We start from the raw sequence: 27,978 nt of genomic DNA on the forward strand, positions 1-27,978 counted from the left end.
AAAGGGAAGGTAGTATTAACTGTTTGTTGGTCTTGAAGTTACTACTGTTGGAACAGGCTGCCCAGGGAAGTGGAGGAGTCACCATGCCTGCAGGTATTTAAGAGGTGTACGTGTGGCACACAGGGACACGGTTTAGTGGCGGGTTTGGCAGTGTTAGGTTGTTGGGCTCTGATCTTAAAGATCTTTTCCAGCCTAAATGATTTTACTGCTTCAGGATGATCCTAACTTCAGTTTTTGAGCAGTGAATTTCCCACTCTGTCAGTCAAATTGCAGCGATAAGATTTAGCTTTTTTTCAGTCTTGTCTTTCAAACAATATAGCTAAGACCACGGATGTACTTTGAAAAAGCTCCTTCAGAATCTTTGGAAAGAACAGAACTCTGTCCTTGGATAAGAATATGAGAATTTGTAATTCATGGTGAAGAATGCTATGTCAGCAAACACAAAAACATCTCTTTCAGCTTCTGGAATTTTAGCACAAATGTGGCCCCCTCTGAAGGTGTAGTTTAATTTTTACTTCCTTTGATAATTACAGTTGTCTGCTTCCCTTTGCTTTTCTACTATTTTTATTGCTAAATACACTTCTGGTTCCATGATAGCATTTATGAAGTTAGTATTGTGCACGTTTCTTTTGGAATACTTAAAATAATACCATGTATTCTTCAGCTTACAACCCACTAAAAATGTGGTAAACAGAAAATTACAGAAAATTCCTCCTGTAGGACACTTCATGAATAGAACACACATGCTGAGATATGTTGCCTGTTTTTCAGTATCTATCTGATAGTCTGGAAAGCTCATAACATTTCTGATGTGTGTAGAGAGACAACACAGGGCAAAAAGTGAAGTTAACAACAGTTGAATCTATTTCGAAGAAGACTGAATGGTTGAGGTCAGCAGGAATGTCTGGAGATCACCCAGTCCAAGCCCTCTGCTCCAAGCAGGGTCACCTACAGCAGGCTGCTCAGGACATTGTCCTGGGGAGTTCTGAATGTCTCCGTGGATGGAGACTCCGCAACTTCTCTGGGCAACTTTCTCCAGTGTTCAATTACCTTTACAATGAAACATATTTAATCTAATTTTTTCTATTCCAGTTTGTGCCCATTGCCTCTTGTCCTATCACTGGGCAGTGCTAAGAGGAATGTGAGCCTTCTCTAGGCAGAACACCTCAGCCTCTCCTCATATTACATGTGCTCCAAAGCCTTGATCTTCTTTCTCTCTGACTTGCTTGTTAGTGAACACAGCAGCATCTTCAGAATATATGTTGTGGACTTTGATGTGACTGCTGAGGCCGCACCTTGACTCCTGTGTGCAGTTCTGGGCCCCTCGCTTCAAGCGGGATGTAGGGGTGCTGGAGCGTGTCCAGAGATGGGCAATGGAGCTGGTGAAGGGTCTGGAGCACAAGTCCTATGAGAAGCAGCTGAGGGAACTGGCGTGGTTTGGAGAAGAGGAGGCTCAGGGGGGACATTATTGCTCCCTGCAACTACGTGACAGGAGGCTGTAGGCAGGTGGGGTCGGTCTCTTCTCCCAGATAACAAGCGACAGGACAAGAGGAAATGGCCTCAAGTTGTGCCAGGGGAGGTTTAGATTGGATATTAGGAACAATTTCTTCACTGCAAGGGTGGTCAAGCGTTAGAACAAGCTGCCCAGGGAGGTGGTGGAATCACCATCTCTGGAGGTGTTTAAAAAAAGATGCAGTGCTTAGGGACATGGTTTAGTGATGGGGTTGACAGTGCTGGGTTAACAGTTGGACTTGATGATCTCAAAGGTCTTTTCCAACCTAACCGATACTGTAATTATGTAATTCTCTTCCTTGTCAGATGCCTGTAGATGTCTGTAGTTGTTAATAAGTGGCACTTACCCGGTAAGGATGGATTTAAAATGTTGTAGCTTTGCTTCCAGTGCTGCTTTGTGTTTTCAAGGATTTTGGAAGTTGGTTATCAACTGCAAAATAAGAGACTCAGTAAAAACTGAGGTCTCAATTATTTTCACAACTTTTTATAGATATGATGCTAGACATGGATGCAAAAAACCATCAGACTAATGCTAAATTTTATGTCACCTAAATATATATTCACTTCTTCCGCCACCAACAGTATCAAACATCTGGAAGTGCAACAACTTTGACAGACTCCTGTAACTTGACTGTCTAGAAGACAGAGGTTGTGTAGGCCAGCGCTAGGTGCAGTCCAGCAAAGTGTGTCTGACAGTCCGACAGGAGAAACATGGGAATTCTGACTGGCACCAGCGGAACCGCTTGTACATAAAGGCACACACGGATGTCCTGCAGGCCTGATTGCATGCTGTCAAGGTATGAACTTTTCCTGTGTGATGGTTAAATCATTGCTATGTTTCTTTGCCAGAATAGTTGCTCTCCAGTCTGGGACTAAGTTTACCTGTCTACAGCTCTGTAGGAAACATATGTCTGTTTGCAGCGTTTGTTAATATATTTATAGGAACAGCTTGCTCAAATGTCCTACTATATTTAAGATCATTCTTTTCTGCATTCCCAGAGCAGCTGTTAGTTCATACTGTGTAACATTTGACTGAAAATTAGTTTTGCATTATTTCTATTTTATTCTCTGTTTATAGTTACACATAGTTCTTGATCGCTGAAGAAGGAAACAGGCATTCACCAGATGGTGTTATTTCAGATCATCTTGCTACTTCTGCTTACCCAAATGTTAGATCTAGGAAAAACATCTCTCATCAGTTGCTATGTAGTTTTGCTCTGTGTTGTTAAACACACCTTCTGAAGAAATTAGTTCCTTCTAGCCCTTGTAGCTTTAATTAAGAATAATTCTTTTCATTACAGCTCTGCTTGCTGTTTTTCCCCTCTGCGCTTTCAGGCAAACAGCAGCCAAGCTCAAAGTTCTGCAGAGATATTTTTAGGTCTAATTATCTGTTAGATCCATCTGGCTATTGATGAAAAAATGCATAGAATTAACTAATATTTGGCATTGGCATATGGATAAGAAAGCGTATTCCTGATCCAGTTAATGAACATAAATGCTGATCAAGCTGTCCTTGCAAGGAATAAGCACTTGCCATAAGCTGTGAGCTCTTCTGACTGCCTGCAACAGTTCTTAGGTTGTTGTCTGCACACCCCAAATAATCCGTAGAATACATCTAACGCTTCAGAGGAATTGGCAAAAGCACCAGCTATCCTGAAATGTTTTAACCACTCTCAAAAGCATCCACTAAGCTCAAGCCTTTGGTTAGAAAGAGTCCTGATAAACTTGCAGCCTCTTGATTACCTAAGAAGCATCGTACCGATGAAAATTGAGTTGTCCTCAGCAGAAATGCTCTGGAGAATGCTAATGAAAATTGGTTATTTTGTGCTTTTAATGCTTCTACTTAAAGTTTTAAACTTTAGGTGTATTGCCCATATTTCAAGTCTAATTGTTTCTGATAAGCTATCAGCAAAAAGTTAATGCTTACATTTAATTAAGTGGCACTTTCCAGAATTACTTTGCCAGTAGTACTATAATTAAATGATGTGAGAACAGTCTTTGACACATATGCTCATATTCGTTGCTAATACCAAAAATAGAATCTGTAAATCTGTAAATAGAAAAACTGGATGCATTAAGCAGCAGGCCAGAGCAGCAGGCTCAGAAGGCTGCAGCCATTACCACATCAGAGGGACTAACATTAATATCTCTCTAATGCAGCATTTGCAAGCATTTCTTGTGTTCTGATGGGCTTTTCATAATTGACCTCCATAAGTCATAAAAAATGATTAAAAAAAAAAGAAACTGGGAACTATGTGAATTGCTAAAACCTCCTGGAATGCTGCCACATTATTTCCATCATGAGGTTATAGCTACCAGTTAGGCCTGAATTCATCTCACTTAACTTCAGCCATCTGTAAGGTGGCTGTCAAGGCACTTCCGACGCAAGAGGGAACCCAGAGACAAAGCTCCAGAGGGTGGTTCGTTCTTTACTAAAATACATCTCCGAAGTGGATGGAATAAATTGTGCCCTGGAGATGCCCCCTCTTTTCTCTCTCTCTCTTTGTAGTTGGAAGCCTTAAACGGGATGCTTAACTTTTAGGCAGTTGAAGTGAACCAGACCTTTCCCTCACGTTCCCAGGTGAGAGCTGAAAATTCTTGAACAATGAAGATCCTTTGATAACAGAATTTATTCTGACTTATGACGCAGCACTTGGACACCAGCCCAGGTCTGCTTGGATCTCTGATACCAGCTTCCACAGATCCACCAGACTTTATCAGCTTTTGTTAACTGGAATGTTGATCCTCTGCCAGCAGCATCAGATTTAATGCTCCTTCACACAATGCTCCAGGCTTTTGCTGCAAGCAGCTAGCCATAAAAACATAGAACACTTTTGCAAATACCTTTGAAGAAGGTTTTCTGAATCTAAAAGCTTTTCTGTTTTATGAGCCCTGTAAGTAGATCTAATTAAACATGTTACCCATTTCTATGAGTCCTGCCTCTAACATCTTTCCCATCACATTACCTCTGATGAGGAGGAAGGTGATTTTGGCTCTTTACCGTATGCAGTTCCCCCTCTTGTTTATCTGTGTTTATTTTTTACACAGAGACTGCAGGGTCCTCCTGTTGCATGGAAAACACTGATATGGATAGGTCTCATTTAAGGGCTTCAAACTATTCTAAGATTTATGTATGATTAATGCTACAGTTTAAAAAGAATTGAGAAATCTTAAATGAGTGTGACTGAATATACAGATCAAATTGAACTATGGGGTCAGATAATTTTTAATTAATTCTTGGGGAACTAGTCAGTGCTGTTCTGTAGTACTTGAACTATGTAACTGAAATGAGAGAAATGGTGGTAAAAAGGTGGTTCCGCAGTACCTGGCTATAGTTAATGAACATTGCTTATCAGAGTGCTGCTCTTTAAAGCAAAGTAATCACAGCCACAATATGTACTTTGAGCTTTGGGAGAAGCAGACTTTGCCTGGACACATACTGATAAGATCAAGATCACATTAGCCTGAAAAATCTTGGATGCTGAGCTGACCTACTGAAGATCTGAAAGGGTAGGAGGTGGAGGCGCTGCCAGACTGGGCTAAGGCAGCAAGTGCACTGGCAGAGCAGCACGAAGGCAGCCCTTCCTGCGCTGCTTACCAGCGACAGTGTTCTTCTGATCAGAAAACAAACAGAAGCCAGGAAAACAAGACCATGAATGACTGGTTTTGAAACTACTCTTTAGTTTATATTTCTCTGTCAAATTCTACAGGATGCTGATCAAAAGGGATACAAATCTGTCACTCTTAACGTTTTTATAGATTCATCCTGTTAGTCTTGCACTCCCCAAATTAGTGTTAACCTGTAACCCACTGCTGTGCATGAAAAAATGCAGAGGGTTAAGCATTGTCAAGATGACATCAGGTGGAATGCTTGGTCATGTGCCAGTGGGGGAGCTACAACCACAGGTGGGAGGTAGAGACTTCTTCCTTTGGCAGGAGCTGAGCAGTTTGATGGACTCTGTGCTAGAGGCAACCTCAGCTTGGACTCTCCAGAGTTACTTGTCCCCACACCTTAGACCTTGAGATATAATCAGAAATCCCTTGGCTGCTACCACTATCCCGTCACCAAGTTCGTGGAGGTCCAGTAGTATTCGATGCCAGCCGGCCAGGCTGAGCTGCCTCCTGCAGAGCTGGTGAGATTGGCTTCTGCCAGGGTACAGTTCCAGAGCTGACCAAACCTTGTGCTTACAAGCATAGGGTAGTTGTGAAATCTTTCAGAACTGGAGCACTGGGGACAATCACATAAGCAGCTCTACAGAAGCTGGCTCAGGTCTGGTGAGGACAAGCTGGGGTCACATTGTACTGCAGGAGTTTTGAGGATACTGACTTTGCACAATCACCTGGATCTCTGCTGTGTGATCTTGGTATACCCCACAGTACCCCTTCCAGCTGACTTTGGCACGTGCTGTATTTATGTATTTTATATGCCTTCCCTGTAACCCAGAGAACAGAAAATTGAATACCAAGTTTGCAATATAAACAAACTTCAAAAAAAATATACTACTTCTTGTTACCGTCCAGTGTTAGATAATCTGAGATATCAAAGATAGTAAGTTTATAAAAAAAAAAAAAAGTGCCCCAATAAATGCTACTTGTAATTGCTGGCTGTGCAAACCACCTGTTCTGCAAAGTCTTAGGAAATGTGTTCCTATCCCACTTCAAAGACAAAGACAAGCATAGACCAATTAAAATATATTTTGGATTTTTTAATAAATGCATAATCTGTTGGGTTTTTTTTTATAATTTTGTTTGGAAACGTTTATTTACATTCTCTGTGTCCTGCTGTAGAAAACTCAACTGGATCTCACACTGCTAGCTGGCCCTCAGCTGAGAGCAACACACTTTACCTTCTCATACCTCCCTTTCTCAGAGTGCAGAACTGGCCTCTAAGCCTTCCCAAACATTACTCTGATATCTGAACAGTGCTAACACTTCTGTTACCTGATAACTGATATCAGAACAGTGTTAGAAAATCTGTGGGCAAATTAATGTAATTCTATCACCCATACAACAACTGTGGTAAAGCAGCAGTGGTCCCGGTTGCATTGATATAGGCAGCGTTGCAATTTCAACCCTGAAATTGCATTTCAGGGTTGAAATTGCATACAGAATTATGCTGCTTTGCCAGTATTCTGCTTTGTGTGGATAAATAGAAAATTATATGGTTGGCATCCATCGTACCATAACTTTAACATAAAATCTACTCTGTAAACCGTAACTTTAACATAAAATCTACTCTGTAAACAATTAGAGCAAAGCAACTGCCTCATGCACAACTTCTGGCTTATTTACCGCAGGTGAGATTTTTTTTAAAAGACCGAAGACTTTTCATACTTTGTTCTCACTTGTCATCTGTCATGAAAGGTTGAGGGAAAACCTCTTTAATTCCACATCGAGAAATGTTTAAAGCATTAAATCAAAATTTGTTATGATCCCCTCCTGAACTGCACAGTGCTGACCTGCTGCTTGTCTTTGCACTTGCTACGCTGGGAATCTTCAGAGATGATGCCAAAACGGCACAGAGTAACTGCTCAGAGACGAATTTTGTCTTTAAGCAGCAAAGATACTTATTTCATGCAATGTTGGGAGCTAGCTGATTTGCACCGGACATAGTAGCTCCCAAGTTTTCAGTGAAAAGTCAGGTAATTTATACAATTTTTGTGAGAGGTAACAACATCTTTATATACATATTCATTTGATTTCAACACCTAATCATTCTATTCTTAATAGGTGGGATCTAGGTGGAGTAAACCTTTCAACTTCCTCTGTTCAGCGATTTCCTGACTCATGGTCTCCTTATCTCCTTCAAGTGCCCACTGTATCTTTTCTAATTATTCAGAGTACTTTGTTCCTTTACTTTAACATCATCAGTGGAACCTTTTCTAATTATTCAGACTACATTCCTTTCTCAACACAAACAAAGCATCACCCAGAGCATTGTACCAAACTCATCCTGACTAATATTAAGACCTTGCTCTGTTTCAGAGTTTTGCAGTTTTAACTTTTAGAAAGAGCCAGTCTAAGCTACTGGTGTTCTTCCTCCCCCTCAGCCCCTGTGGATAAAACAACTTGGACTTCACAGCTGCTTGCTGATGGGCAGGTAATAGTGGTGCAAGGTGTCTCTTTGATCTAATTCTAAAGACTTGTTTCCACGACCACAATTTAGCATCAAATCTCACGGAACAGTACTTCTTTTGAAGCTTGTATTTCCCCCAAAGCACCAAGCCTATACTTTTCTTGGGATTGTCCTACTACTTGCCTTGCTGATCCGTGTTTTATTCCAAGCTTGCTTTTTTGTTTCTCAACTGATCCCACTCCCGTGTTTTATTCCAAGCTTGCTTTTTTGTTTCTCAACTGATCCCACTCCCACATACACACCTCGAGAATAACGAGTAGCCTTTTATTTGACGGTATTTGGGGAGCACGCATTGTAGGTGTGGAAATTCATTTCACCTTGGTCGTCTATAAATCAATGCCTCCTCCAGCTTTTAAAATAAAGGGCAAGAAAAAAAAAGAATTTTACAGCCATTTAAGTCGTGGATAAAGTCCAAATTTTTAAAATAGAATAATAACTTGGCTGCTTATACTTTGCTCTCAGCCATGACACTCAGAAAACCACATGCTGAAGTGTAACCCTGGGGATGCTTAAATATATTCATCCGCGTAGGTGCCAGCTGGAAAACGGGGAATCTGGCCTCAGGGGAATTGTGTGCGAGCGTTCCCATTTTGAGACTAAAATGAAGACACACACAGGGGAAGAAAGTTTGTCTTCTCGCTTCTAGCAGCCAAACTCACCTATTCAAAGAGCGTTTTTTAGAATTATTAATGTTTTTTTTCTCTTTTTTTTTTCCCTCAGCAGCACAGCTGGACATCGCTCCGCCCATCCCCCGCCCGTCTGTTCCCTTCAGAGGCGAGCCGCCCGCTTCGGGGGGCTTAAACCCCGCCCCCCTTCGGGGGAGAGCGAGCGCTGGGGGAGGCCCCTGCCTGGCCCTGCCCTACGGCCGGGGCCGGTGGCGGCGGCTGTCCCTGCCGGGACTGTCCCTGCCCGGGGGCCGCGTGGGTACGCGGACACGGATGGCGCCGGAGCCACCCGGCCGGAAGCCCCGTCCCCACTGCAGCGCCGCCGGCCGCCGCCAGGGGGCGGCCTCTGCCTGCGCGGCGGGCGGCGCGGGGCCGCGCGCCGTTCGAGAAACTTCCGGAAACAGCCGGCCGGCAGTGACGTGAGGGCCGCGGTGACGGAGCATCCTGTTTGCGGCTGAGGTGAGCTGCCGCCGTTGTCGTTGTCCCGGGGTGCTGGCGGGGAGGGTGGCGGCCGCGCTGCGGAGGCACCGGGGCGGGTGAGTGCGGGGGGCGAGGGTGCTCAGCGGCGGGCCTTGCTGCACTGGGCCGTGTGAGGGGAAGGGACGGGGGAGAGCGAGCGGGAGGGGGCGCCGGTTTCTGGGCCGGGCCTCAGCTCTTAGCAACAGTGTTGGTGGTAACTGGGCCTCCCGGCGCGGCCTGGGCCGGAGTGTCCCCCGTGGGGAGCCGGGGTGCCGCCTGCCTCGGCGTTTCTCTCCAGGTGTCGGGGCGCTGCGCGGGGCGGCCCCGCGGCGGCGGGTGCGGGGCGGGCGCGGGGACCGGCGGCACTTGGGGGCGGGCGCCGCGGCAGCCTGGGACTGAGCCTGTAACCCACGGCGGAGGGGTCCGGGGGGATCACCGGGCCGTGCGAGCCCGGGTCGGGTTTGCCTCCTGTTTGCCGCAAGCAGAGAAGACCTGGAGGGGAAAAAAGTACCCGCGCTTCCACTTCTGCTTGCGGTGGTTTCAGTCACGGAAAGGTGAGGGAGAGCTGCGGTTCACCCTTTGCTCCTGAACCTGTTGGACAGACCTTTTCCTCGGAGACCTTTTCTTCGTGGCGTGCTTGCAAATTAAACGTGGCGCCCCCCCCCCTTCCGCCGGTAGAAGTGGTTTAATTAAATTCTGTTCTGCATTGTTTCTTAACTTAGAGTAGGGTCAGTCGTAAGGTTTGTTGTGGGTGAAGACGGTAGTCGCCAGGTGTTTTGAATTCGCTGTTGGCCAAGTTCCAAGGTGAGTTGAAAATGGTCACAGGTGGGTAAGGAACATAGTTTGTTGTCAGTGTTTGCTGGACTTCTGAGAAGGCAGTGAGTTAGGAAATGCAGTTATTTATGAACGGTGTTTCTGTTTGTAGCAACACTCTGTCCTGTTAGAGTTCTACTGTCAGAGCTCTCGTTGGCTGCCAAAAACCTGTGCTGCAGGATTGAGCTATTCTAATGAAGGCATTAGAAAAAATTCAAAATCCTGAGCAAATTTGTCTTGAATCCTGATAATAATAAGGCTGCTTGTTTGCTTTGCATTTGGATACGGCAGCATTATAGAAGCTAAATTTGTAACAGTGCTGATGTGCAAAATTGTCAAGCTTGTGATATTGCATAGTCAATCAGTGATCAAGTCTTGAGTTTTTAGGATATAAAGCGTCAAAAAGTGTTAAGAACAAGGTGTTGACACAGAACAGCTGGAATGAAATTAGGCTCTTCCTCTCCGGTCCTCTGAGGTTGCAGTTACTGCTGACCTTAATTTTTGTTTACTCTTCGGGGATCCTTGTACTCTAGTTAGGAGGGATTTTATGTCATGTTGATGATCAAGAGTCTGGTGGTTGAAGTGTCATTTGGTTTGCTGGATTACATTGTCAAAGAGGATTTATTTGAGTCAGTGAGTAAATGTATGTCCAGATTTTGTCTCTGTGATTATTTTTTTTGTAACTTTTTTTTTATTTTAAACAACCAGAATGTTAACTATTGCACAATACTGGTCTAAATTTGTTTCTCTCTCTTGGCTCTCGTGCTGGCTTTTCAGTGGAGAACAAGAGACCATTCAAAATGGAAGTTAAATTAGGATTAAATTCTCTTAAATAGTCTCAGACGTTGGGGGAGAAATTTAAATTGCTACTTGTACTGGCAGTACTGTTTAAACTGCAGTATTAATTTCTGTCTGTAAACTGTGAAGTTCCTCTCCTTATCCATCAGATTCGTCTTTTTAGCACTTGTGCTTTCTGACTACCGCATGTTCTTACCAAAACAGCTTTTCTCTCTGGTGTTTTTTTCTGTCTTTCCTAGATGGATGCAGTTTGCTAATTTGTCTTGGCTGGACTTCGGGAGAAAGCATGCAGGGCTTCACTTTTGTGTAACACACAACTTTCAGTTGGGGGGATAATGTGTTTTGCTGTTTATTTTTTTTAATAGATATATACATTTTTCAACCTACTATATTCTTTCATCCACTAGGAGTGTTGCAATTTACATGGAGAGAGGAAACAATTTGCATTAAATCATGATCATAGTTGCAAATGTATATGAGTTCCTAATAGTATTTGGACTGTACCGAGGAAAGAAATAGCTGGGTATGGGTGGGTGGTTGTTTTTTTTTTATTGTAGAACTTTCAGGACTCCTTCATCTGTACTTAATTCTTTGAGCTGAGGTTGTGTGGGATGAGGGTGATGATTGTGTTTTACTGTAAATCCGGAGGCACTGGAAGTTCTAGCCTGGAATTGACTGAAATTTCACACCAGGTTGAATGGAGTGCAGCCACCCATGTTAACTGTGTTCTGCTTTTGTGCTGCTGGCTATAGAGGATGGTACATCTCTTATCATGTCAATATATTGGACTTCCAGACTTTAGCAGACTGTTTCTTACCATATAAATAGTGATGTTTTGAAGGGAATGTCTTGTCTTAATTTTCAATTTAGTTGTGTGAGTTGATGTTCTAGTATTTTGTTCTTTAAGTAGGAAGTAATCCATTTCTCTAATAGCATTTGTGAAGAACCTTGTCAGCTGTGTCCTGAAAACATTTTCTGTCAACAGCTTTTCCTTTGTCTTGATTTATTGAAGTAACGGAAGGATTAGTGAGAAATTACTTAATTTGTCAAAACTTTTTGTCTTACATATGATGATCGTTTATTTCAAGATAGATTTAAATTAAAACTGTAGTTGATGATATCAGTAGGTTTAAATTGTATTTTCCTTGCTTTTCAATGAAGTGCTACTATATTTGAATGGATGTTAGATGTTTTTGTAAGCTTTGACTTAAAGCATTATTTTGATTCTGTTTATTTAACTGCTGGAAAATAAATAATGCATATGAATTTCACTCCTACAGTTGTAGGTTTCATTTATGTTTTTTATTTGTTCTAAATAAATTCTGAAATCCCACTGAGTGAGGACTCAGCACTTCACAAGGATCTTAAAGCTCATATAATGGCTGAAGTCATTCATAGTTACATTGCAGCCAGATTTTGTTTAAACTTTAATTCTTTTGATTAGAAGAAATTATTTTCTGTCTTAAAATGTAGCCTGAGTCTGTGATAGTTTGTCATTGTTTTTCTGAAAAAGAAACAGGTGTTTGCTTTAATGTAACCTTTTTTTTTTTTTCTGGTTGGCGTAAATAAAACTATTGTGACTCCAAAAACTACTTCAGGGGAAGTGTGTAGAAACTGTAAACTATTTTCTTTCCCCTGAAGAATCATCTGGTTGCATGTGATTGTTTGACGGAAACTTTCTGGACTTGATCTTTGCCAGTTGAGCCTTTTACTGTTTTTAATCGCTTAATCAAATACAGATCATACATTTTTTAAAATGAGTTAGGAATATTTTTACTTTGTATAAAATAGCCTTTTATGGTTAGTTTTAGGAGGGTGCCAGTGTTCCAGATATTTGTATGACACAGTTCCAAATTTGGGCACCTGAGTTGTTGTGTTTTGGAAAAATGCCCCTTTACTTTTTGAAGAAACTTTGAATAAGTACCCCTTGTTTTAAGGCGTGCTAATAGATCAGACAGCTAAGCTGTAGCGTTTAAGGCAAGAATGTGAGGGTAGCCTATTCACAGATCTACTTCCTTTTCCAGTTTTTATTAGCTAGTTTACATTTCTTTCACAGATGAAGATTTTAATTTTTTTCTGTTTTTGGTAGGTTAATTGTTTTTTAATGTTTTTTTACTTGCTGCCCTTTACAGGCTTTCCATGTGCCAAGCAGTAATACAGACTTGAAAGTTCTGTATTTCTTGCGACAGTTGTGTCTTGCTCCCGTTGGGGAGGAGAGGCAGGGACAGTTACTTTTTGTAACTTCTTGCCTTGAGGGGTGAGGGAGCCTTATACAGGAGGGTCTTTATTTGGTTGTGGTGGTGGGGTCTTGGTGTTTTATTAAAAAAATAGAACTTGAACTGCAAGGTAAAGCAGTCGGCCTAGCTACCTTTTCCACTGTATGAACTGCATCCTCTTGTATAATAATCGCTGTCTTAAAGTCTGTTCTGTTTTCTGACATGAAAACAGGATGTTTAGTGTAAACATGAGATTAAACTAAGCTTTTTGGAATGTTGATTTTGTTAAGATTCATCTCATGGGGATGCTGTGGCAGTATTAATGTAATGAATATAAACATTGCTATTTAAGTACATTTTATTAACTTTAATTATATGGTAAATTTACTTTTTTCCTTGCAGTCCATTTTGGGAACCTGTGAAATTAAATTGTGACAGCTTTTCTAAGCTTAGCAAAGTAGAAGTTAAAAGTACTGAGTTTTTTAATATATCTTAGTCTGTACCCCACCATGCATATATCAGTGGGAAGAAAAATTCAGTGTTGCTGCATTGTGTAAATTATGTCAGCTTAATTAATCACAAACTTTGTACAGGGTTTCTTGCTCTGTATTATTGCACTCATCAAAATGAAAGTAACTTTCTTTTGATTCCTTAATATTCTTGGACTTCCTCTGAAAACACGGTGCTAGGGTGGTGGACCTTTGCTAGTACAGCCAAGAGACTGCTCATGGTCTTAGCTCATATGGCTCATCCCAGATACTGTTGTTAGAACGGACAGAGATCTCTGTATTTGGGATTTGGCCAAGGTTTTGGGACTTCTGTGACTTCTTTGCTGAGTTGTACTAGGTAAAATGCATGTTACTGTTGCCAAGGTGGTGGTCTGCTCTGAAGGGTTGTGATGAGAGTTTTGTCTTTTTTTGGTTAAGGCGCAGGATGACGCCAGAAGGCAGTTTCTATAACCAGTTATCTGTGTGTTAAAGGCAGTGGCCTCTTCAAGCCGGTGAGAACTCCTGAGCCACTGGTGCAAATGTGTTTTGGAAGCCTTGGCAAACAGTGCTTTATGGCTGATTTTATTTATCCTTTTAGACAGGTAGCTTGGGGAGATATAGGCAAGTAATCACAATTCATGGATTTCATTTGAAATCTCCAGCTTGTGAGCAGATGAAGTGGCTGAACTTGATCTGAGGTTTGTTACTTTAAGACTGAAAATATTTGCATATCTCTGAATTTACGAGACTGTAAATAATAAAAAGCGTAGCAAAGGTGTCTTAGCCATATAAAAATCAAATGAACAAATACTATAAAACTTTGAAAGTGTGTGTATGTTGCTTGGTATTTTTGTGGCTCTGGATCTACAACAGTATTAATGCTACTGTGGGCTAGTTCATGCTTTGAAGGAGTGTAAAATTTCATCAGGTCCAGCTGACTTACTGTTTTCTAATAAAACTCTTGGAATGTGGAAAATCATATTTTTTTTAATCATAGGTTGCAGTTCCCAAAGGTCCTTGAGTGTGTGCGTCATCTGTTAACATACCAAAGACATCTCTAAGTTGCTCAGTTGCTGTTGAGGAGGTCAGATGCAAGCTCAGGCTGAACTGGGATTCAGAACAGGGTGCTTGCTCTTCCTGTGCTGTCAGCAAGGTGCAAACCTTTGGGTATGTTCGTAGAAAGCAGGCAGGTACTAGGAGTTGGATGGCCCTGCAGCTTGCACAGCGTGTTGATGAGTGGCTGCTGCTTTGAATTGCCTGAATCAGGAATTTGGAACTCCATCTCCTTCTGCTGAGGTGACTGCTCTAGTAGCTAAGCTTGAGCTGTTCTGGCGTATTTCAGGACTCTATGCTGTCCAATTGCTTCATGGCCAGAAATAGATAACTTTTTCTGACTAGGCTGACTGCAAAGGTTACATGCCCCTTGCTGTCTGAATTCCCTCCTGGCTGCTTTAAGAATGTCTTGTTTGGATACCTTCCTCCCTTCCGTATTTAGTTACGGGTGCTGCTTTGTCATCCTTGCAGGTTGTGCATCTAATTTCTTTTTTCTTTGCCACCTGATCTTATAAAAGTTTATATCTCTGTACATACTTATCTACTGTAATTCTTCTCATGCCTTTTATCTAGCTGCAGACTTTGCTGTAAAAAGAGTTTACGAGTGAGTTTTCAGGATAGCTCTAAACTGATCTAGCTTTGGGCAGTGCTGTGAGAGGGAGATCTCAAGTCTGGTCATGTGCTCCTGTCAGTTGAGCATTCAGGGTTTCTGCTCGGTAAGCCAGAACAAAGCTGACTTCTGTGATGACTGAGAAATTTGTAAGCTATGGAAACTCCTGCAAAATGCATAAACATTGGATGTTTGATTTGTTCATGCTTTAAAGGAAGAGTTAGAGTAGCTGATAGCATCCTATAAACACAGTTCAGTTATGAACACAAGTAACTGTAGATTTTTGAAAGCAAACATGAAGGCCATGAAACAACTTTTTTTTCATCTGGAGTTTTTTTGCTTGTTTTTTCTTCTGAGACTTTGAAGATTTTCTGTGGTTGGAGGCAGGAAACTAACAAATTTGGGCTGCCTTCTTTGTGGTTTTGGAAAAAACCTGCCTAGTTAATGAGCCTTGCTTGTGTATTCAGACACAAGTTGTTTGACAGATTCGGGGTTGAAAGATGATTTTTGTCATGTCATTTTGGTTGGGACAGTTGAATATTTTTGCTTTTCGTTTTGCAGGAAGGCGTACTGTTTGCTTCTTTGAAACATCTAGGTATTTTCACTGTGCAGCTTCCTACTAGCCTTAAAACTGCTGATATTTTCTTTTTGATCAGCAGTTTTCTGTTTTGTTACAAGTTGATGGTGGTTGTTTTCTTGAGTCAATATTTAAAGTATTTTGTTCCTAGTGTCATGGTTTAACCCCAGCTGGCAACTAAGCACCACACAGCTGCTTGCTCACTCCCCCTGCTTTGGGGAGGGAGAATCTGAAGGGTAGAGAGAAAACTCATGGGCTGGGATAAAGATAACTTAATAGATAAAGCAAAACCTGTGTCTGCAAACAATGTGAAACAAGCAATTAATTCGCTACTTGCCATCTGCAGGCAGGTAGGGGTTCAGCCATCTCCAGGAATGCAGAGTTCCTTGACTTAGTATAAACATTACTTGGCAAGAACTGGAAACATCAGTATGTTATCAACATATTCTCATACCAAATCCAAAACACAATGGTGCACCAACTACTAAGAAAAAAATTAACTCTATCTCAGCCGAAACCAGGACACCTGGAAAGATTAGAGACAGAGGTCTTTTCTAGTTCGTGAGTGTTGGGTTGGGATTTTCTGAGTTTTTTTCTTAGTTGTTTTTTTTGCTTTTTGTCTTACTGGGTGTTAAGTATTTCCAAGCGGCTAAATATTAGCTGGCACTGGTTTGTGTTTTTTGCATGTCTTGCTTAAGCTGACAAAAAAGGCTGCAGATGAATTTTCTTCATGTCAATATTGCTAAAGTGTTTTTGTGCACAGGAAAGATGTTTCTGTGATACCAAAAATTGTAGCAGTGCAGTTTGTGCTTTATGGTAACTAGCAGGTAGAAATAATGATTAATTGGAACTTAATGAACTCTTCTTGTCACCCGAATGTTTGATTAAGGGAAGAATATAAACAGTTTATTTTCTTTAGAGAGCTGCTGGCATGTCCTAATTCCAGACTTTATATTAGTAGCAAGTGAAAGAATAGAATATGCAACCCTCAGACATCTCTGAAACAAGTAATTCCTTTGTTCGAGGAGGAGTTGCTTTTTAGGGTCAGAGTAATCTCTTAAGAGAGCTGGCCATGTTGCTGCAGCACTCTTTTGGTACCAGCTTCAGGCTTCTGTTATTTAGGATATATTGGTGTATATATTGAGTCTGAATTTAAAAAGTACTGCAGCACTGTTTTTAAACAAGCAGTCTACATGTTTAAAGAAATATATGTTGAAATCAATATGACTGCCAGTGTGCAAATTTCTCTAGGAAAATGTGATTTATTTTTTAAATCAAAGTTGCTTTTCCTACCTGCTTATTCTAGCTAGAAGCTTGAGTTTTGAATTTTCCCTTTCTGGTATCTGCCTAAATTGACAGGAATGCTAATGCAGGTCTCTCTCTTTTTTTGTAAAAAAGGAAAGAATGTAGAAAAATCATAGTATCCCTTGTTTGGAGGGACTCTGACCTCTTTTTTTCCTTGACTCAAACTAGAAATCCCCCCTGCCCCCCATTTCTTTCTGTAAACTTTTCATATATGCCATTACCCATAAGGATTTGCTACAGGATTTGATAACATACTTAACCCGTCCTAACCTTTCTCCTTGCTGGTATATTCATAGAGCTGTTTTTCTAATAGTTGTTTGGGAAACAGCAAAACTAGTGAGGCTAGTTGACAGCAAATATTCTGGGATATTTTTGGATAATCTATGCTTACATATTGAACCCTGCCATTACCACATTAGTATCAGCATTCTTAATGTACGTTTTAATGCGTGTCTCCCAGCTTCCCTTGGTGTTGGTCACAATATTCTATACGCTTACTATTTTTTCAGTAGGGAAGTTTCTTCAAAGGGCAAAGTCAATTAGAGGTCTGTTTACCTGCTACACTTTAATTTTGCAAGTGTTTGTGGGACTGTGTGGTTAACTAGACTGCTAAAACCACCTAAGTTTTAAAAACACATACCTTCTCCAATATGTTTGCTTCTGTAAGTAGCTTGGAGGGGGGAGGTAGCATGGGAGGGTATTTCTTAAACTGGTTTTGCCATTTGAGGAAATGTGTGTGTAACCACATCCCTAATTAAAGTAAATTAGGCTTTAACCTACAACAGCAGTGTATTTTGAAGATGTATCAGTTTGTTTTAAAAGGAAGGCTCTCTTTAACGTTTATATTCCAGGATGTTGAAAGATACATGTAATACTAGTAAAATAAATCAGTTTAAGAATATTTTACTGGGCTGTATCATGCTTGATTCTTTTAGCATTTATGTGAAAGAACATGAAAATGAGACTTTGCCTCTGGTGAAATTAAAAATACTGTCTGACTTGAAAAAGGAAGTGATTTCAGTGAATTTTTGTTCTTGATTATGTTCTTGATGCATGGGATAAGAAAACGTGACTAAGAAATTGTTCTGTTCTAAGTGTATCTGGGTGACTTTGCCCACAATGAGTTGGTAGCTCATTGAAAAGGTCAGTGTTGCCTTGTTTGTAAAACTTGAAATGATCCAGCCGTAGTGGTAGGATGGAAAGGTGGTTGGAAGTTTTGCCAGAATAGAGACTTGTTACAGTGGTGGGGAGGAGAAGCCTTTGCATGGAGACATGAAATGTTCTTGAAGTTTTTAGAAAGATTCTTTCACCTTAGTGGTCATTTAGTTGAAGCGATGTTTAGTATAACTGCTCCTTGGAACTTTTGTCTGATACTGACAAGAAACTGTCAGTATTTGAGTAGTGCAAATTTTCTTTTAAATTTCTTAAGGCTCTTTTGGAAAAACTTCGTTCTCTATACCAAGAAACACAAGGTGCCTCTGTACTTGAGTTGGTTGGTTAACCTGGCTATTTGAGCAATCTTGCCTGGCTCTGTACTTAATGTTGGTAAACATAAAGGAAATAAATGGAATTCAGTAGCTTTGGCAATATGGGAGTTTTCTGTCAAGGTTTAAGTACCTTGGAAACTATAGGTGGGACTCTAGATTTTCAAGACCTTTACATATGTTGCTTTTTTGGAGGGAGCATCTCGGTGGAAGTAATGTTCTAGACAGTAGATATGGAAGATGTGGCCCTTCGTTTATGCTCGTATGTGCTTAAGACATTACATAGTTGTCAGAGATGGCATAAAGTGAACGTGGTACATAGTTTCTTTTGCATTCAGTTATTAACGTGTATAACAGAATGGTGACATACTGTGCATACTCTTCTTAATGTGCCAGTTAAATCAAGCTTTTCAGTCTGATTTGTTTCAGGACCCTGCTCTTTACCTATGTCTCTGTACACTGTGTTTTAGTGGGATTAAAGAACGTAAACAAAAATCATAATCAAGGTACTTGTTTGATCTGTTAATGTAAAGTGCTTTTATTTTGGGGGAGTTTGGAACATTCAGATTCCTAAAAAACAAACATTGTGCTCTAGTCAGGTTTGGTACTGGCAGGTACTAGGCTCCTACCTGATTTCTGTGAAGTAGCATTAGTGGACAAGCTTTATGTACAAGTTCTTGTTGTTACAGGACTGAAAGACTTGGCTGTTGTTAAGAAGATAACTGCTGAAACATGGTGGATTACTATGAAGTTCTGGGAGTGCAAAAGCATGCCTCAGCAGAAGATATTAAAAAAGCGTAAGTATGACTGTAACACATATGTTATGTATTTTGACAAACATACAATCACATGGTTTCTGGATTCTCACTAAACAAACAGTTCTTTGTTTAGATTTAGCGTTTATGTACTGTTTTAAAATGGATGTATGTAACATTTTCAAAAGATATGGTTCACTTTTCTGCAAACAATTGGGAGGAGACATTTGTGGAGTACGCATTTCTAGTATACCAAAACTATTTGATAATAAATTGCAGTTTCAAGTGACCTGGAAATACTGTGTTTCTCTCTTGCTCCTGGGCGCCTGAGCTTAATTAATCAAATAGCACTAGTGTGTGGAAGTTTAATTTATGGTTTTTTCCTCCCTTGTTCTTTTGCCAATTCCTGCGCATACTACTTTGTCAACACCAATGTTTGAACTGTGATCTTGTATGACTGAGTAAAACACTCCAACCTAAGTGCAAGCTTAGCTCTGCCCCTTCACAATAGTTATGAATGCTGCCTAAAATACTTCATTTGAGGGTAGGAATTGTGTGCAGGTGTAGCAGTCAAAGAAGCCACTGATGTTAGGATGCTGCTGCAATTTGGTTTCAGAGTACTCTTGGAGCTTTATTGTCTTTGTACGAGAAGAATAGTTTTGATGCTTCCAGGTTGGCTGTAGTATTGAAAAATTACGGAGCTCTAAGAAGCAGCCCATAGCAGAAATGTTACAGAATTATTTTGTTGAGACGTGCCAGATGTTGATCATCAGACACAATCTCAAAATAACTAAAGAACCCCAAACCCACCTTTTTTTTTTTTTTTTTTAAGCAAATCTTCGTGTACCTGAAGAATCTATTTATACTGTTTTAGATGCAAGGTACAAAGCACTGGGGAATTTCTAAATACTTTAATCCCTGATAACTTGTTTGAAACATTTTGTCTTTATCTGTATAGCATACCCCTTCATTTCAGAGTAAAATATCCTTTGTTTTCCTTCCATTTAGGTACCGTAAATTGGCACTAAAATGGCACCCTGACAAAAACCCAGACAATAAAGAAGAGGCAGAACGGCAATTTAAACAAGTGGCTGAGGCCTATGAAGTTTTGTCAGATGGTAGGTATTTTAAAAGGGCTCTTGAACTGCCTGCCCCTAGTCTGGGTATCAGACTGAAAATGCTGATGTGTGATGCTTTAAAGGAATATTGTAACTTTGGTTTACTGCCCAACTCAACTACTTCCTTTTCAAAATAAGGGAGAGAAAAAGAAGCTTACAGGTAAGACAGAGTAAACAGAAATTTTGAAACAGAAATTTCAGGTTCTTTCTAGGTGAGTAACCAAACCAGTTTCCTTCTAGAAATTGAAATGCTTTGTTTGCCAGGCCCTCTTCCGAAATTTCTGAAGAGATTTTATCTTAGGGGGTAAATCCAATGTTACCATTGGTACAGAGTAATTACTGTGTTTATCTAATAAAAATCAGGCTAGACAAACTGAAGTATCTACTGCTGGGCCTGCTGCTTCTAGTTCTTGTAACAGTAAACTATTCTTGACAAAGGCCAAGCGTACTGTAAACCTTGCTGAGAATTTGGATTGTGTTTGGGTGAATTCCTTCAATTCAGTCAACTGTGATACTGAGGGGAGTGTTTATTTTGAATTGTTCTGAAACAGTTGCTTAGCATGATCCATGTGGTGCAGGAATTCAGCTTATAGTTCACCATGTCGTTTTGCTTGAAAAGTATCATTAATTTTTGCTAGTGTTCTGGCAAGAGCAGTCTGAATCATAACAAAGTACTTTATTTTCCTGTGTAATTGACTGCAGCTGTCTATGCTATTTCTGAAGTGTCCTTGATTTCACCTGAGACCAGTGAGCATGGGAAAGCTATATTTAAAACACCACCAGCATCTAGATTACCCTTCTGGATTTTGCCTGGTTTGTCAAGATGCAGTCTTATACACCCTGTTTTGATACATAATTGACATGGGAGAAAGTTTACTTTATGGTCAGTTCATTGTATACTCGTCTTCTAGAGTAGTTTAACCTTCTTAAGCAAATCTTTTGAGCAAGATAAAAATAGGATACTGGTCTGGTTGTTACACAAATCTTTAGTTCTTTGGATACATCTTCTGAAAATGCCTGTTTTTGGATCTAGACCAAATCTTAAGTTACTGGTGTCTTAATCATTTGTGCAGCAGGGGTATCTTGACTCCTGCGCGCCGTGGTTGAGAGGCAATGAACTGTTCTGCAGACTTAACGAAATTTTCTGACACCATTACAGGCTTGAATGAAGACAGATTTTGGCAGAGTAATAGTTTTGTAAGGGGTTACATAAGCAAAGAATACTGAAATTGGATGATCACAGAACACACTTCCCTTGTGGTTTCAAGAACGTTATATTTTTCAAGATGAACTTCAGGCTTTGTGAGCCCTCAGGTTTTCCTTGCTGTTTCCTGCTCTTTCTGACAGTTTGTCTCCATTAATGCTTTGATCTTTTTACACTGGTGGGTAGGTTAACCTCCTTTCTTCAAAAGTCACTTCCTAGACGTGTGTACAGGTAATGAACCAAGCTTTCCTTGGGAGTGTGCATGTATGTCAACCTATTACAAGTTTCCATTATTTGGAGATGATGACCAATACATAAAATTGAAATTTCTGTTGGAAGTATTTTACTTTTCAGCAGCCATTTGAGGTAACTGCATGTTCTTTCAGTGACGCTACTTAAATTTCAAAAACATCTTTCACTGGAGAGATCCCCGTGGGAATAGCATGTTAATATTGGGTCTAAAATCAAGTGCCCTGACTGGTTTTTGGCTGATGCATCCGCACCAGTGCAAGCAAAATAAGCTAACTCTCTGCCCATTTAAGCTCTTCAGGTTCCCTTCCAGTACCACAGTGCAGTCTGATCTTGTGCAGTAATGTAGAGTTAATTTTTCTTCCGTTTCTCATGAATATGGGAAAGCTGGGCTGTAGTGAAATTAGGTGAGCCATTCCATGCTTTCTAAAATAGTGAAGAGCAAGCAGTTAGTGTCAAATCCTTCCATGGTATCTTTTTTTACATCTCTTCATTTCCCTTTAACTAGAATTGATTGAATGGATAGAATTGATTTGAGGGGTTTTGCAGTCACTTAAACACTTTCCATTTTGATAAGTCTGTCACACTGGGCTTGGTCTGGTGCAATAAAAGGAAGAGAGGCAATGGTCAAGGTCTGCAACAAGGGAAATTCTAGTTGGATAGAAGGAAGGGATGGGAATGCTTACGGTAAGAATGCTTGAGCACTGGGACTTTTTCAGAGAGACTGTGGAATCTTCTTTTCTTGGATATTGATGAGATCAGGGCCTTATCCAGGCAAGTTTTGACCAACTTTGAGGTTAGACTTCTTCGGAGGAGAAGCTTGAATTCCAACAGTCCTTTACAACCTGAAGGTTTCCATGGTACCTGTGTAAAGGTGAAGACTGCAGTATTCTTTTTGAAGGCAAACTTCCTTGTGAAATTTGTCCTTGTACCAGAATTTTTTCTGATACAACAGGACTGGAGCTTCCATGACTAATGATAGGAAGTGTAAAGTTCAGTACCTGTTCTTTTTGAATCTAATTGCTTTGGCAATCCTTGTTAAAAATGTTCCCTTGTTATATGCCAGAACTTTAAGTAATCTAGCTTTGTGATGAAGTTTAGCTGAGAATACCAGTTAAGTGGTCTTGTTTTTATTCCAAATTCGATGTGTCTATTTACTGACATGTACAACTTCTCTTTGTAGCTAAAAAACGTGACATCTATGACAGATATGGAAAAGAAGGCTTAATAAATGGAGGCGGAGGTATGTTAATTGGCAGTTCTTTGCTTTCTCTATTCTGATGGGAAGCAGTTTGCTGCAGATTTCTTTTAAGATGGGAATCTGGAAATGCCTATACTAAGGCCTAAAACGTAATCTTCTGAAAATTGAAGTTACAGTTGTTTTCACAATTTTTCTAGTTGTTGTGAAAGGTATTAATGATGTCTGGAAATAGTGAAGAGAATTAATTACAAAAAGGGTATTGTGTGTACTTCACTTGAGTTAACCTGGGAGAGAAAATTTTTAGAAATGTGTTTGTATTTCTAAATTATTCAAATACAATGTAGGCCTGAATTTTCTTATTAGTAAGAATGTGTGAGGGTTGAAATTTAATTTCTCTTTGTAGGTGGAAATCATCACGATAATCCATTTGAATTTGGATTTACATTCCGTAACCCAGAAGATGTCTTTAGGGAGTTTTTTGGTGGAAGGGACCCCTTTTCATTTGACTTCTTTGGTAAGTAATCCACTTGAAAAAAGAGCTCTTCCTCTTCAGTGTCTTGATATTGCTTAATCTCTATAATAATGTATGTAGCAGTTTTAATGTTTTTAAAAGTAATTTTTTATCTTTGGCAGCAAAAAGGGGCTAATTCAGCTTAGATTTTAATTACATCTTTCTCTTGTTTGCTATTCTGGAGTCATCAGTTGTTAGATGACTCTAATGAAGGATTAGAAAAGGGATTGAAGGGCTAGTGGTTGAATTAAGTAGAACGTTAGTTGATGAATTAGATGAGTACCTAGAGGAAGAATCTGGTAGAGGATAAGCAGCAGAGTTTGAGCAACTAGATCCAGTGAGAAATTAGCAGTAATAGTAAAGGACAGATTAGAAGAAGTGTCCAGCAGAATGCTAATAAGTGAAACTGGCTGAACTGGGAAGATGCAACTTCTTCACTGCAGGGGGTTGCATCAGATGAACTCTAGAGGTCCCTGCCAACCTCAGCCATTTTGCGATTGAGTGGTGGAAAACCTAGAAAAATCTGAGCAAGATGTTGAGTAGGATAGATAGTGAGGAGGAACTGAGAGAGAGTGTTTAGCTCTTTTGTTTGTTTTTTTAATCTAAGATACTTTAAATAGTTGGTTCTCAAATCATGTATCTGCATAGTAAGGGTAAGGCATGTTCTAGCTACAGGGAGACTGACATAGGCTTTGTTTGATTTTGACTGTATTTACTTCATCAGCACTAGCAAAAGATTTTAACTTGCTGTCTCTAAAAATGTCAGTGTTCCTGACTGACCTTTAAAGCCGTGAAGTCAGGTTCTCCCTGTTAATAGTTGTGAGCTTCAAAAGAACCTGAGGATTTACCTTTTGGATTCCTTAGAAGGAAGGCTGTACAACATAGTGCATAGAGCTGTGTAGTTTATCAAACAGAGGTACCACTACTGCCAAAATTTTCCTGGGCTATTGCAGCTACTTTAGCCTCTCCTCTTTAGAGGAAAAGTGTTACATCTTGCCCTGTGGAAACAGAGGACTTAACAATATACCTCTGCACTGGTGACATTGAGGCGTGCTTCCAAAAACATTTTCCACCTGCTTAACACCCAAATTTATTTATTTATTCAAAAGCAGGCCATTTACTTCATGTATTGATCACGTCATTGTCAGGTTTAAGATACGAGTAATGTGGCACCGGCACACTTCTGGCAGAGTAAGGTTCTGACACTGTCAGCAATGTTGCGTATACTCAGTTTGATGAAAACATCAAGCTGCCTCCACTTTATGTGGGTAGTTGCAGTGTTGGTGACCAGAGTCCTAAAACCTGTGTTAAGCTTTGAATTCTGACTAAAAACTCTTGTAATTTTTCTTATCAGAAGGCTTCAAGGTGAGCATCTTTTTTTTTTTTTTTTTTTTTGGCTTTAAGATGCTTAAGACATTCTCTAATATGGGAATGTGTAACTCAGAACTATTATTCCACAATTTCTATTCAGCAATCTCTTGTTTGCAGCAATCTGAATGTTTAAGGTAGCACAACATGAAAATACAGGTGCTTTCAGCTGAATGTAGTCCATTAAATAATGCCAAAAGCAAGCAGTAGAATTGTGTGTATAACTTGAATATTTGTATTGGTGAGCTAGAGCATTTGTAATATTGAAACCACTGGTAGGACAGAAGCTTTCCTGAAGAATAAGGGAATTTTTTTGTCTTCTAAAAATGAGAAGTTTTCAATTTGTTAATGAATTTTCTGTGGAACTGGAAACTCTTTGAGATACTCACGTTATAATCAGTTTTATAAGCAATTGAATAAGGACTGAGGTCATGCTTTCTGAAAATGTACACTGGTGGAATCGAAGATGAAATTGAATAATTACTTTGAAATGTTTCCACCTTTTATCCAGTTTGAAGTGTCATGTAGTGAAGCCCACAGAATGTAGGTGGGACTCTGAGTCCTGATTGCCATTGAATATGTAAAGAGCAGCATTCAGATGCATAATCCCTGGATATCTGTGAATATGAAGAATTTCTAAAATTGTGCTATGAATTGAGTCTGTTAAACTCCACTGAGCTATGTTGCACTGCTATTGGAGTTTCAGAAAGTTTTCTTAATAAACAGAGGCATCTTTATTCCTCTGTAGAAAAGAGGAGAAATGTGTGAAGACTTCTGTGGTGATTTTTAAATGACTCCCTTCAGACTCTTCATACGACAATTTTAATACTGTTAAAGACAGCTCTGAACGCTTCTAAATGGGGCAAAGTTAATGTTATGTGCTGTATGTTCCGCTTGAATTAACTCAGCCAGTCACTATTTCTCTTCACTGATTTTTCAGGCAAATTCTTTGTAAAAATAAGGATTTTTTTAAAACTCGATCTGATAATACAACAGATTGTTAACTCTCTTAACTTTTGAGACTTGTGGGCTTGCCTTCTGTGACATCTGGTTACAGCAGAATCTGCTTTTTCCTAGTGGGCTCTTGCAATCATAGTGTTCAGTCTCTTTGACATATAGATCGATGGTAATCCTTTATAGCAGGAAGAAAAGGTGATGCTTCCTATGTAGTACTGCTCTCTGCCTTGCAAAGGACTGCCTTGCAGTATCAGCGTCTGGTTAACTGGTATTCAGCACACTGTACTATATACCACCCTGTTCTTTGACTGTCCTTTGACATTAGAACTGAGTGTTTACTGTTAATACAGGGATTGATTTCTCCTTTCAGTAAGTTTGTTTTCTGTTTAAAGTTTATATATGATGCTTGCCTTGAATTGGTTTATTTGTGCTCCATGTAGTGTTTTGCTCATATTTCATTTGTAAACTTTTCAAGGAATTTTTTTCTGCTATATTTTAACAGTTTATAGTGAGGGAAGGATCTTATTGTTACCACTGGTGATGGAGGTGCATTCATTAAAACTGTTGCTGCAGGCCTTGTGAGGAACAGAAACTGATGTGTTTTGCTGTAGGCCAAACTGCTTGACTGTGTTTCTGGGCTGTTCAATAATTGACTTCGTTTTGGTTTAGATAACTTTCAGATTCTCACTTCAAGAATAGGGTATATGTTGGAAGGGATTATCAGCGAGGAATTATATTGCAAAATGCAGTATATATCACAAGAGCATAACATTACCCAACAGGCAGTTTAGTAGTTCAGCCAACTCCTTAAGTAATTAAGTCATCTTTTATATAAATTGAACTTCACATAGGCTCTAAACCATCTCAGATGTCACCAGTTGTATCTGAGATATCTGAGTAATTTCTGTATGGGCTAGAAAATACAATTGTGGACCTACAGCAGATTAGTATCTTCCAGCAGCGGTATCTAGAAGCTCAACAGGACATTTCAGGGCATTTCGAACAGCTTTAGGTGCCTGTATGTCTAGTTAAATTAATGCCACAAGGTACCATGCTTTTCTCTGTGGTAGAATGTGTTAATAATGTGCCATGATAAATTGCTCCAGATGGAAGCCCTCTCTAGATGTTGATGTCAGAGAAGTGTCTGTTTGTGGAGTCTCAACAGAGATCATAATTGTGACGGCTTTGCTGTAGTTCTAAACACTGCAGTGTTCTCAGCATACATTCTGAGACATTTTTTAATAAATGTCTTAAATGTTTTTCTTACCTTGGGAAATAGAATTCATGATGTGTTTTAATTTAAATTTAATATCAGGTGATGCATATAAAGCCATACACATTCTGTGGAGTTTCCTTTGAGAATTCTGGTTGCCTGCTTTATGTGGTATTTAAAAATCTGTACTCTTGGAAACCAAAGGTAAAATTAAACTTAACATTTTTATATGACTAGCTAGATACAAATATTTGTCACAGAGAACATCAGCTAGCAAGTTACATGGTATTTAGTTTGATTTCATCAAACAACAGAGTTGATGCACATTGACTACTGAGGTATTGATTACATACAATGAAGCATGAGTGTTCTGCAGAAGTATAGTGAATTTCTTCAAGCATCCAGGCTAAAGAGTTTTCACCTGACAAGAAAGAGGAATATCTATGTGCAGTAATCATTGCAAACTCTGTTTTACATGATCTGTGTTTTAGGGTGTTGTTCAGGGGTGGGATAACTTCATCAACCTTTTAGTCTCAAGGACAGACAGTTGTCTTACTGGGACAAAAGGTTTGCCTAAGGGTCAGATCACGGTTTAATCCATGTGTAATCCCATTTCTGATAATTATGATGTGTAGATGTTCTAATGCAGAATGTATTTGTTAGTCAAATAGGTTCTTAAAACTGAAAATGGAGGTGGCTTTCAGTTAAAGCTATCTTGCACAATGTTGTACTCTTTGTAATTAGTCTTTTGTTGACATAAATTTGCAGGTTTTGGTGCAAATGAAGTGCTCAGAGATTTGCATGCACATTCATTGCTTTGGTATGAATGTGCACAGTTGTATTTTCCAAGCACCAATCTTAAAACATAATTATCTACCGAATGGCCAAAATCTCACTCCTGTAATTTTTTCAGAAATAACTTTATAGGTTTGAAGAAGATTTTTGAAACGCAGGAATTCTCACACAGGCAGCATTGTATAACAGAAATAGGTAATGCTGCGGCTCCAAGGTTAGCTCAACTAACATACAGCTTCTGCTGCTGAATGGTAGGAGGTCCTGCTCCAAATTCTTGTGTCTGCCTTAAAACTTTAATCTTTGATTAATGACCCATTAGACACATTGAGAAGCTGTGTGATAGTACATTGGCCAAAGAGGAAGCTTCTTGGGCATCCCAAGCCAGTTCAGCTTGTTAGTTCCCAGGAAAATGCTTTTGTTTTGTTTCATGTTCTTGCATGGCTAGCTGGTTAAATTGGTCAGAGGACAAATGCAAGAGAGACATGAGGAGA

The 27,978-nt window shown here is 39.9% G+C and overlaps 1 protein-coding gene across 5 annotated transcripts in view; it reads left to right on the top strand.

The window, feature by feature from the left end:
- Positions 1-8,621: 8,621 nt before the first annotated feature.
- Positions 8,622-27,978, top strand: part of DNAJB6 (DnaJ heat shock protein family (Hsp40) member B6) — a 59,340-nt gene continuing 39,983 nt past the window's right edge. For 3 of the 5 annotated variants that reach the window (XM_080385860.1, XM_080385863.1, XM_080385864.1), the window contains exons 1-5: positions 8,721-8,849; positions 18,806-18,913; positions 19,880-19,989; positions 22,626-22,685; positions 23,047-23,157. In XM_080385860.1, coding sequence (XP_080241986.1) covers positions 18,849-18,913; positions 19,880-19,989; positions 22,626-22,685; positions 23,047-23,157 — 346 coding nt within the window. In that variant the 5' untranslated portion in view covers positions 8,721-8,849; positions 18,806-18,848. Of the gene's footprint in view, positions 8,850-9,554; positions 9,577-18,805; positions 18,914-19,879; positions 19,990-22,625; positions 22,686-23,046; positions 23,158-27,978 lie in introns of those variants that run through there. The other 2 variants (XM_080385861.1, XM_080385862.1) reach the window with 2 other exon arrangements.

The sequence above is a fragment of the Falco punctatus genome (genome assembly GCF_963210335.1).
Source record: "Falco punctatus genome assembly, chromosome: 4".
Classification (NCBI taxonomy): domain Eukaryota; kingdom Metazoa; phylum Chordata; class Aves; order Falconiformes; family Falconidae; genus Falco; species Falco punctatus.